Source organism: Aquarana catesbeiana, linkage group LG07, assembly GCF_042186555.1.
Source record: "Aquarana catesbeiana isolate 2022-GZ linkage group LG07, ASM4218655v1, whole genome shotgun sequence".
NCBI lineage: Eukaryota > Metazoa > Chordata > Amphibia > Anura > Ranidae > Aquarana > Aquarana catesbeiana.
In genome coordinates this window covers 106935399-106947982 of record NC_133330.1, presented here as the reverse complement: position 1 = coordinate 106947982, position 12584 = coordinate 106935399, and the positions used below count along the sequence as shown (strand labels likewise).

Genomic DNA, 12584 nt, shown 5'->3' with positions numbered 1-12584 from the left:
TCCCCACCCAACTAGAGAGCAACAGCACCGGAGAATAGAGAGGGATAAAGAAGGGGAAGACAGGATCAGAGAGGGAGGAGGAGAGGGTAAGTAAGGGGGGGAGGAAGGGGAAGGGGGGAGGGAGCAATCTAAGTTAGTCAAGTGACTACTCTAAGAGCTCCCGGCCGAGACACAAAAGGAATTGTGCAGCAACCGGGAGGTCGCCCTAAGGGGGGGTGGTCGATGCGTCGAAGTGCGCAACAAAAAGTTTTTGCTATCACCTAAATAAGCAAGACAAGCAATATAAGAAGGTACTTTTGGGAGTGGTAGGGAGATGCACTGAGTGGAGGGCCTTCAGAATCAGAAACATTGAGAAAAAACAATACATTAACCATCGTAAATAAGGTGTGATTTACCATAAATCTGGGCATAACATCCCTAAACGTAACTGTGTTTAAGGCTAGTACGTGCAACTAAGTAAACCTCTAACATCCATGACCTACTGGCGTTGACGCATTGCAGAGGCGGCCGAGGACTGAGGACCCCGGAGGTCAACTCGTCCTTCTCCTGGACAGGGCCAGGAGGGAACCCCCACCGCCCGGCTGTCAGTGTGCCAAGGCAGCCTGACCAAATGTGGCTCAAGTGAAAAATGTATGCACCTCCTCCTCAGCGTCTACGTTCACATCAGATAGGCTCGGATGGAGTGCATGAAGTCTAGCCTGCAGCAAAAATGCAACATTTATAACAGTTATAACAATGCGTCCCCCCTCCCTCTTCCCCTGTCCATAATTAAGAGTTAACCCATGGGAAAAAAGGAGGCACCTTCTGGAAAACAAGGATAAAAATGGTGTAAAAAAAAAAAAGGGGGGGGGAGAGTCCTGGTGCATGGGTTTAAATGTTCCTGGAAGGATCGCCATAGAGGGGGGAAGGAGCGGGGCACCTGCCCATAGGAGGTACTGAAAGTCTTACCAAGAACCAAAAGGTGGTGAGCGTTTAGTCCTCGGATGATGTTGGATGGGCTCTTCTGCCTTTTCGGTTTGGCGGGCGGGATCTTGGGCGTCGAGACCTCTGTCTGGGTGGTGCTGAACCTTGTGAGTCCTGGGAAAGCAGATAGTCAAACCAGTTGGGCACCTCAATCACTGGCCTGGAGATGAAATGAAAGAGGGCAGGGAGTTGGTCTGGCGTGCGGAGGAAGAATTCCGCCCCCTGCCTCCTGACGATAAGATGGAAGGGGTGACCCCATCGGTAGGTGGCATCAGCCTCGCGGATAACTTCCAGTAGGGGTCGCATGAGCCCACGCATGGTGCGTGTTTGTCTGGAAATGTCAGGGAAAATCCTGATGGGAGCCCCGTTAAAGTCTATTGGGCCCTTTTCCCAGGCAAGGCGAAGAATGTCCTCCTTGATAGTGAAAAAATGCACCCTGCATAGTACATCACGTGGAGAGTCCAGTTCGGATGATGATCTCTGTGCGGAGGGTGGGGGTCTGGGGCCTGGGATACGGTGCACCCTGTCCAGTTCCAGGTCAGCTGTCGGTGGTTTGCCCAGAACCTGGTTTAGGATGGCGGCCACTGTGGATCGGAGGTCTGGGCCCATGGTGGCTTCTGGGATCCCCCTTAGGCGCAGATTGTTCCGCCTGCTCCTATTCTCGCCGTCGTCCAGGCGTAGCTGGACGTCGACAAGATGGCGGCGGAAGGCCCCATACTCCGACTCAAGTGTAGTGAGGCGCGCTTCTGTGGTAGATTGGGAGGCTTCGATCGTGGTGACTCTCTCCTCGACAACATCCACTTGCTGTTTTAGGTCATGCAGTTCTCTGGTTAGTGCGTTGACAATAGAGGTGGCCATAGCATTTAAGTCCTGTTTGGTGGGGAGGCCTGACACTATGTCTCTTAGAGAGCATTCAACTAGGCCGCTTAGGTCACCAGCGTTATCTGGAGGCAATGGTATGTCAGCGGTTATGAGAGCCGGGGACACTATAGGAGAGGGTACTCTGTGTGACAAGGGGGGAAAGTCCTCCTCCGCTGCAGAGGTAGTTGCAGGAGCGCCCTTCTTACTTGAAGGTGTAGCGCCCGCCGTGCTGACTCGAGGCGGCGCCATCTTGCTCTGTCCCGCCGGCGAGGAAGCCTGTTGTTGCCGCAGAAAGTAGTGTGAGATTTCGGGTCCCCTCCGTTCCTCAGTGACCGGTGGGCGCCTGCGGCCTCCTGGCATGAATGGATGGCTTAGCTGATCGGTGCTACGGGTGATTCACGGCCCGTTTCAGTGCAGAGCTCCCGACGACGCGTCCTCACGTTTCCATAGCTAGGTCACGTCTCCCTCTTGTAATATGTTTTGCGCTGAAGTTTCTGCGCCTCATTCAGGTGTTAGGGGGCCCAAGCCAGGCAGTAGTGAGCAAGCGAGTGATGGAGCCTGTCTGCAGGGTCAGGGGTAGTCAAGCAGTAGGTATGGTACAGTGTGTGACCCTTTTTGATGAATATAGTATTGGAGAGGACTCAGGCAGGGCACAGGCTTTGAAAACTGCGGTTATGTCACCCCCAACAACAGAACCTTGTTGTAGAATCTGCAGACTGTTCTTTAGGTCACAGGCTAGGAGGGAGAGGGGAGAACGGCTCTGTGAATTCACAATGTCCTTTACCCTCTGCCTTTTCAAAATGGAGACTGTTGACCACCCGAGCCTGCAGTTTCAACTGGTCAGCCGTGTCAGGTGATGGGTTGTTAGAGAAAATTTTCTCTATATCTGTTGTGCCTTAAGATATGATAGTGCCGCATTTCTTTTTAGCTTGGCTCTAATACCACGCACATTCCAGGTAATACATTTTAAATTAGGCATAACACATCAGTCAGACTATTGGTGTCCGCGCCGGCCCATAGCTGCACCTAACAGCACGATTCCACCCCACAAGCGTAAGGACGCAAGGTGTCATCCAGGGGGCCCAGGGCGGTGAGGACATGGTATATGTACGCGATCCATCAGGGCCCGAGGAGCACAACAGCAAATAGGGCCCCAGTGCATTGCCTATACATGATGATACCGAAATTTATAACTCTTCTTCACACTTATTTGCAGAATGGTCAACCAACAGTAAAACTTTAAGTAAACTTGAACTAACACTCTGACATGTCTGGACTTGAGTTGCAAAACAGACATCACAGTTCGCAAATAAAACCGCGGGGTCTGTTAGGACTCCCGTAACTAGGGGGGGGGGGGGCGATTATCTGCTGAAGAACGTGCAGCAGCGTGAGGAGTGAGACTCCCGGCGCAGGGCTTCCGGGATAATATGCATGGGGGATACAAAAGGATGTGGGGTTGTGGATCCATGTTCCAGGCATCGCATCGGGCGATAGCTTGTGATAAACGAATGTTCAGGGTGTCAATCGTCTCCTACCATCAGGAGACCATGAAGAGGGAGGGGGGGTATAGTGAGCAGCAGATGTGTCCGGGGGGGGGGGGATGGGGGGGGTGTGATATGGGTGTTTTGGGGAAGAACAGTGAACACAGGGAGTCATAAGTGGCTTTGGGCAGGGGGTAAGGATTACAGTGCCTTGTAGGGGGGAGTCAAAGACATCCGGATATAGTTGGCGTTCAGCATGTCGTCCATTGTGGCAGAGTCCGGACATGTAGTGATGTAGGCTAGCTGTGTCTTATGCAGGAGCTTGATTGGGTGTCGCTCTGTCCTCCAGCCAGGCAAAAACAGCTTCTGGGGTGTCAAAGAAAGAAGAAAGTCTGGCGGGGAAGAGCATGGCGTATGAGTAGTGTCGGATCCGATGTTGTCGATTGGCCTCAGTAAAGTGCGCCCTCTTTTTCTGAACTTTCACGGAAAAGTCAGGAAATACCCTGATCCCACCATTCTTGAAGGGGATGTTGCCCTTCACTCTGGTGAGGCGGAGGACTGCATCACCCGTCTCTGAAGTTCAATAGCTTTGCAATAAAGGTCCGGGGAGGTGCACCTTGGGGAGGGGGTCTGGCAGCCAGTCTGTGAGCTCTCTCCACTCAGATCTCCCAAATGTGGAAATGAGCAGACTTTCCAGAAATAAGGGGGAGGCGGTTCCCTCCCCTCCCACGGGCAGCCCCACAAATCGCAGGTTACACCTGCGAAGCCTGTTTTCCATGTCGTCTTGCTTGGGTAGTACTGTGTTGAGATGATGTTGTAGCTGTTCATATGCAATCTGCAATGGCGGTACCTCATCCTCCACGCAGCTGATGCGGGTTTCCGTCTCTCTGTGACTCCGAGCTTCTGTAGGTCTTGGTGGATCAGGGACACATCAATTTTAACTTCCTCGATTTTGCACGTCAGGGTGCTTTTGCAGTCTGATATCGCCTCAAGCACAAGTGCAGTGTCTTCCATGGCGGAGGCGTGTCGGCGCCATTTTACCCCACGGCCCCCTTCTCCTTAAGACGGTACTTATCCAACTTTGCGATCGTGTCCGTCACTTTTTTTGGTGGTGACATGATCACTGAGGGTGTGTGAAGATGGTGGCCATGTTTGTGGGGCAGGGAGATCGATATTAGCCCAAGGATTTGCGGTAACAGTTTGTACAAGCGGAGCTCCCGATCAGCACTGCTCACACCATGCCGGTCCAGGCCACGCCCCCTGTTTTGAAGCCTTTTACGGCTTGTTAGGAATAATCAAATATATAAATTCCCACACTTCTAAAAGAATAGCGGCTGTAGAAGGGTGCTGGGCAGCAGGGAAAGACGCAGGCCTGCAGACAGGTGCTGTATGCTGTTGAATGCTCATAAACTTTGTTCCTGTAAGACATAAATTCACATATTCGGATATCCATAGTCAGTGGATGAGAGCTGAAATGAACAGAGTAAAATCCTATGGCCATCCTCAGGGGAGGGTTTAGAGCAGGGGTAGGCAACCTTGAAGAGGTGGAGATCTACCTGAACAACATGGGAAGAGTCAAAGATCACCAGGCACAGTGTCGTCTCCTCACACCTGATTTAAACCTCTATCGTACTACCGTGGCGCAATCTCGTGCATTGCACGGCAATCACAAGTTTAAATCGGGTTGTGAGGAGGCAACATATCGCCTCCTCACCACCTGTCAAACGCACTCTGATTGCTTTTCACTCTTCTTTCCTGCTGCTGGCACCACTCTGGAGACCACTAGCTGGGGTAAGAGGTGGAGTGCAGTTGTTATCGCTAAAAGGAGGCATCGGCTTATGTGGCTCTTGCTCCCTACTACAGGTCCAACTTTACAAGTAGTCCCTCTGCATTGCACCCTGTGTTTGATGCTCTGGGATTGCGGGTCAGCAAGCCCAGACTGCGATCTACCAGTCACCTGTCTGCGATCTACAGGTTGCTGACCCCCGGTTTAGAGTGTGTTTGTTTGTGTGTTTTTTTTTTTGTTTTTTTTTTGGCTGCTGATCTTTTGTTTGCCTGAAAGCACAGTGGAACTTGGATTGCCACAGAAAAAAAAAATTGTTTGGTGGATAGAGAATCTGACTGGTCATTTACTGTTGGCAGCCAATTTTTCAGCAGACCATACAATAGCAGATCTAATCTATTGCTATAAGGGACTTTTTAGCTTTTTTTTAAAAGTCATATGATGGTAATATATGGGCGGCACAGTGGTGTGGTGGTAGCACTCTCACCTAGCAGTAAGAAGGGTCGCTGGTTCGAATCCCAACCACGACACTACCTGCCTGGAGTTTGCATGTTCTCCCTGTGCCTGCGTGGGTTTCCTCCGGGTACTCCGGTTTCCTCCCACACTCCAAAGACATGCTGGTAGGTTAATTGGATCCTGTCTAAATTGTCCCTAGTATGTATGAATATGAGTTAGGGACCTTAGATTGTAAGCTCCTTGAGGGTAGGGACTGATGTGAATGTACAATGTATATGTAAAGCGCTGCGTAAATTGACGGCGCTATATAAGTACCTGAAATAAATAAATAAATAATATATGTGCACCCCTGCTAATACAAACAAAGCTACCTTTTCTAATGAAATCACTCCTTCCCTTCCTTGCTAGCTGTTCCTTTAAAATGATGAAGTGCTACAATGCTTTGCTGCAGGAAAGTGACACCCTAAGCCCTCTTGGGTATGGGGGTCTACTGCATTGGAAGATTAGAATTTTACTCAGAGTTACTGATAAGGATGACACCTATTTCTTCAAGCCAAACCCGAACACTTTAGCGGCGACATTTTTTTTTTTTTTGGAGTTTACGCTGTAAGATTGTAAAAGACCTGGGACACTTTTTTGGTGGCCTGAAAGAGTAGTAATGTGGCGCACGTAGCATGCCGTGGTGAACAGTGCATGTGGCCGAATTGTGAGTGTTCTGCACAAAATGCAAGGGGGGGGGGGGGTCAGAAATATTTAATGCAGGGGTCAGATATGTGCTGGGGAGAGGGCTAGTGCTAGCAGGGGGGTGGGGGGAGTTAGAAATGTGCTGGGGTCATGCTTGAGAGGGAGAGAGAGAGAGACTTGGTGGTGCTTCGGGAGAGGAGAGGGCTAGTGCTGGGGGGGGGATGCTTTTGAGAGTGGTAGTGCTAGAAGGGGTTGTCAAATCCAACCTAATCCTCTTAACCACCCCAATCGCTATGCATTTTTTAGGTTGCTCTCCTTCCCAGTCACTCAACCACCAACACCCCAACCCCCCCCCCCCCATCCCCCCCCCCCATCTACAGTGCATTGAAACTTTATACATACCTCGATCAGTGTGTCCCTGCTCCCCCCCGTGTGTGTGTGTGCTGCCATCAGAGAGGCAAGCAGACTTCTCACTCTCGGTGCAGTCTGGTGTGAATATCCGGGTCTGAGGAAGATGAAAACCTGGACACATCATTCAAAAGCTGGACTGTCCAGGAGAAAACCGGACAGGTAGTAACCCTAGCTACTGGTTGCTTGGCCCTAAATTTTAGTTCCCTTTCAACAGAGATCATGTGACCAGCTATGGGCATAGGATTCTTACTAGGCTGTAAAATTGTTCCTATAAGCTTATGTGTGCACATTTTAAGCACATTTAGGGTGCAATCATTAAATCCTTGAAAAAGGTGTACTTTGCAGTATAATGTATTTTATGTATCTTATTTAACTGTGAAAGCCTTCCTTGTGTAGACATGTAAAAGTCATGAGACTGCTGCTGGGAGCTGCCATCTTGGAAGTAATGTCTGCAGACCCAAACCTGTCACTCATAATATTTCCCTTACCTCCACCTACAATTATGTTAAAGGAAGGAAGGTAAAGAGAAGGAGGGAGGAGCTTGGCCAGCACACTACCAAAATAGGCTATGACATGCAAGGAGGGTGGAGAGCCATGCTAGAGAATTGACTACTCAGTTTTCTGTGTGTGCTTTTACCTGCGTTTTTAAGCTGGTAACAGGGCCTCTTTAACTATTGTAGCACTTCCTTTCTTATTTTAGGCGTTGTGGTATGATATGAATGTGTTGATGGAGTTATTTGTTCACCCTGATCTGCTATAACATGGGTGCATGTACTCACTATGTCACTGAAACACACGTGTGTGCGCGTGTGTGCGTGCGTGTGCGTGTGCGCGTGCGTGTGTGTGTGTGTGTAAATTGTTGCTTGGAGCTGGCCACAGAAACTCCAGCTTCAGCATATGCTCCATTTATCTAATACAGCTGCTGAGTGTGTTATGTCAGAGGTTTGGAGATGCATAGACAAGTAAAAAAGCCACTATAGTGGCAGCCAGCTGCTAAAAGTAGAAAAATCGCAGGAGATTTTTATGTGACATAATTTGGTGCAAAGTTGCTTCTGTGACATGATCTTTTCTTAAATTATTTTGCAAATAGTTATTATTGTTATTTCATTGTGTTTTACAGGAAAAAAAAAGCGTTTAGTAAGCAACAATGTCATCAGATGGACTGTCGTCTAAGGCCCTAAAGGTATTTTTATTTGATCAGTTTTCCCCATTCACAAAGTATGTACTGCACAATATTTTACCCATCTATGTTTAAATATTGTTTAACCACTTGCCGACCAGATGCCGTCATTATACTGCGGCAAGGTGGCACGATCCCGCAAATCACAGTGGGTGTACGCCGGCTTGGGAACTTGCTTTTGTGGGGGGCGTGCAGTGTCCGATCTGTCTGCCGCAATGTCGCAGTCCTGATAAAAATCACTGATCACCGCTATTACTAGTAAAAATAAAATAATAAAAATGACAAATCTATCCCCTATTTTGTTGACGAGATAATTTTTGCGCAAACCAGTATTTATTTTTATATTGAATATTGATACGCTTATTAGTGAGAACTTTTTTTTTTTTCCCAAAATTTGTCACTTTTTTGTTTATAGCGTAAAAAATAAAAACCGGTGAGATGATCAAATGCCACCAAAAGAAAGCTCTATTTGTGGGGGAAAAAAGGACATCGATTTTGTCTGGGTACAGCGTCGCATGACCGCACAATTGTCAGTTAAAGTGAAGCAGTGCCATATCTCAAAAAATGGCCTGCTCAGGAAGTGGGTAATTCCTTCCGGGGCTGAAGTGGTTAAAGGCAACTATATCAACCATATTTATTTACTTATTTATTATTACAGGCAATTGTATAGCCTCTAATATTCATTCACATTAGTCCGTGCCCTCAAGGAGCTTACAATCTAAGGTCTCTAACTCATATTCATACATACATACATACATACATACATACATACATACATACATACACTGGGGCCAATTAATCTGTGTTAATGTCTTTAGCGTGTGGGAGGAAACCGAATGTAACCAGAGAAAACCCACGCAGGCACAGGGAGAACATGCAAACTCCAGACAGGTAGTACTGTCGTTCAGATTCAAACCGACGACCCTAGTGCTGCAAGGCAGAAGTGCTAACCATATAGCCACAGTGCTGCCCATATGTGCATTTTATTTGGCATTGCATGTGAGAAAGCATGCTTCTTAACCTCTTGCTTCCCATGTAAGGCATATGTGTGGTGGTAAAGAGGATAGGCTTTAACCTCCACACACACCACATATACAGTATGCGTCCAACGGTGGCAGAAGTTTCTGTGCTGAGCTCACTCACGCTGCATGCTTCTAGCACAGAGAGCGAGCTATCCTAGAAAGCTTCTGTTCTTTAGTGCCGATCAAGAGCCAGTGAGACAGGTGCTTGATCTTGTGACCACTTTGTCAGTCAATCACAGTGCTTATGTGATCAGGCAGATCTTCCCTCCCCGACTGGGCAAGATGGGGTTGAAAGGACTATGCTCTGCTACGCTGGACACAATGCCAACATGCGGCATACAGACACAAGGTGGGGGGGAGGGCCACCAGGATCAGTCTGGTCACTGACCTGCGTTACAACAGAGACAAGATATACCTGTGCTTATATCCCTATAGTTTGTACGTGTAAAGGGGTGTGACCATATTTTAACACTACAAATTCTGGATGAACCCTCTGCACACTGCTATACACATAAATGGGGCATTGGAGTGAGCCCCCATAGCAAGCAGCTTGCTATGTGGGCGCTAAGAGTGCCAGCGGAGGACCTGAGAAGATCGGGGCTCCTCTGTGCAAAACCATTACCCAGACCAAATAAGTATAAAATGGTTGTTATTTTATTTAAAAAAAAAAAAAAAAAAAAAAAGGAAGCTCTACTATCACTTTAAATAAATTGGACTGTGTAGCTTAGTAATCTAGCACTGTCTATGTTCACTACATCCCCCAAGAACAGCCTGGTATTATCACTGTACAGTCAGGCAGATTGTTTTACAGGTGAAACATGAGACTATCCCTCTGACAGTAATTAAAGGGGCGTGAATCATCTGGGGGTGCATAGTAGCTGTGGTTGTGTTTTGAGGGCAGATCCCTTCAGATCAGTTTAGTTTTTATTACAACACAAATATCTTTTGAGTTATTTAACTTTAACTTTTTCAGTCTATCTTTAGATACATTGTCTGGAAGGGGTGCCTTGATCACAAGACTGGCTAAATAAAAACAGACTAAACTCAACTAAATCTTCTTCTTAACCTAAACATAACTCCTAGCCTTAAAGTGGTTGTAAACCCACTTAAAAAAACAAAACAACTAACACCTGCAAGACAAATGCATATGTAATACTCACTCATTTGAGATCGAAGCCTTCGCCGCAGTGCCTGTACACAGCTCCATCGGCTGACATCACTCCCAGGGGTTACTTCCGGGTATCGTAATTGTGATTGGCCGGAGCTGCGATGTCACTCCCGCGCATGCGCGCGGTAACGGCACATACGTGCCATTGCTTCAGTTTGTGTCAGTGCACATGTGCCGATGACGTCGACACATGCAAATACAGGGGATATCTACTGAAGCGTGCAGGTTTAGGAGATATCCTGGGTAGCTACAGGTAAGCCTTATTATAGTCTTACCTGTAGCACAAAGTGGTCTGTAAGGGTTTACAACCACTTTTAAACCTTATCTTAAACCTTAGACAGTTGCTATGTATTTTAACTAATTTATGTTATGCTGCTTGGTATGGTGTTCCACTTTAATGAAAATGTTCTGCGGGACAGAATTTAACTTGGGACATTCATCATTCTTGTGAATCTTTGGCTTGGCTGTAAAAGCTGCTGGCTATTATTCAGTTCTTCTACACTGAGCAAAACGATAAATACAACACTTTTGTGTTTGCCCCTATTTATCATGAGCGGAACTGAAAGATCTACAGCTTTTTCTATGTACACAAAAGGCCTATTTGTCTCAAATATTGTTCACTAATCTGTCTAAATCTGTGTTAGTGAGCACTTCTCCTTTGCTGAGATAATCCATCCACCTCACAGGTGTGGCATATCAAGATACTGATTAGACAGCATGATTATTGCACAGTTGTGTCTTAGGCTGGCCACAAAAAAAGGCCACTCTAAAATGTGCACTTTTATCACACTGCACAATGCCACAGATGTCGCAAGTTTTATGGGAGCGTGCACTTGGCATGCTGACTGCAGGAATGTCCACCCGAGCTGTTGCCCTTGAATTGAATGTTCGTTTCTCTACCATAAGCCATCTCCAAAGGCGTTTCAGAGAATTTTCCAGTACATCCAACCGGTCTCACAACCGCACCGCACACCACGTGTAACAACACCAGCCCAGGATCTTCACATCCAGCATCTTCACCTCCCAAGATCGTCTTAGGCCAGCCACCTAGACAGCTGCTGCAACAATCGGTTTGAATAACCAAAGAATTTCTGCACAAACTGTCAGAAACTGTCTCAGGGAAGCTCATCTGTATGCTCGTCGTCCTCACCGGGGTCTCAACCTGACTGCTGTTCGTTGTCGTAACCGACTTGAGTGGGCAAATGCTCACATTCAATGGTATCTGGCACTTTGGAGAGGTGTTCTCTTCCCAGGTGAATCCCAGTTTTCACTGTACAGGACAGATGGCAGACAGCGTGTATGGCATTGTGCGGGTGAGCGGTTTGCTGATGTCAATGTTGTGGATCGAGTGGCTCATGGTGGCGGTGGGGTTATAGTATGGGCAGGCGTATGCTATGGACAATAACACAGGTGTATTTTATTGATGGCATTTTAAATTTGCACAGAGATACCTTGACGAGATCCTGAGGCCCATTGTTGTGCCTTTCATCCATGACCATCACCTCATGTTGCAGCGTGATAATGCATGGCCCTATGTTGCAAGGATCTGTACACAATTCCTGGAAGCTGAAAACATCCCAGTTCTTGCATGGCCAGCATACTCACCGGACATGTCACCCATGCAGCATGTGTGGGATGCTTTGAATCGGCGTATACAACAGCATGTTCCAGTTCCTGCCAATATCCAGCAACTTCACACAGCCATTGAAGAGGAATGGACCAACATTCCACAGGCCACAATCGACAACCTGATCAGCTCTATGTGAAGAAGACGTGCTGCACTGCGTGAGGCAAACGGTGGTCACACCAGATACTGACTGGTTTTCAGACACCCCCCCCAATACAGTAAAACCGCATTTTAGAGTGGCCTTTTATTGTGGCCAGCCTAAGGCACACCTGTGCAATAATCATGCTGTCTAATCAGCATCTTGATATGCCACACTGTGAGGTGGATGGATTATCTCAGCAAAGGAGAAGTGCTCACTAACACAGATTTAGACAGATTAGTTCAGCTCATGATAAATAGGGGCAAACACAAAAGTGTTGCATTTATAATTTTGCTCAGTGTATTTACATAGCACTGACACATTAAGCTGTGCTTTACAGAGTGCATAGAACTATTCTCCATACCCCAAATAAACTACCAATGTCCTTATTACAAAAAAGAATTGTGTTAGGACCAGTTTTGGAGTAAGGTGTCCGTTTATGAAGCAGTGAAATCTATTCACTGCTTCGTTCTCCGGCATTCACAGTGAAGATCTTTCTCCTCTGTGTGCCTGTTTATGAAGCTTTGTAGATCGCTTCACCTTCGGAGGAGTGAAGAGATCTACAAATGCTTCAAACAGTGGAGAACGGCCCCTGATACTGGAATCTCGTGAGACTTTACGAGATTACAGCACCAGAAATACAGAGATGTCAGTTTATTAAGCGGTGATAAATTATCACCGCTCAATACACGGACGATTAATGTTAATAAAATAATGAGTCCCCCTACATTATATACATATGTATACACACACACACACACACACATTATATATACATGTATATACACACACAATAAATATATATATAT

General features: G+C 47.1%; 1 protein-coding gene across 4 annotated transcripts in view; it reads left to right on the top strand.

The window, feature by feature from the left end:
- The window catches only part of MAFF (MAF bZIP transcription factor F), a 76986-nt gene that overhangs the window by 45767 nt on the left and 18635 nt on the right, over nt 1–12584 (top strand). For all 4 annotated transcript variants that reach the window (XM_073592593.1, XM_073592596.1, XM_073592595.1 and 1 more), the window contains exon 2: nt 7760–7822. In XM_073592593.1, coding sequence (XP_073448694.1) covers nt 7787–7822 — 36 coding nt within the window. In that variant the 5' untranslated portion in view covers nt 7760–7786. The remainder of the gene's footprint in view (nt 1–7759; nt 7823–12584) is intronic.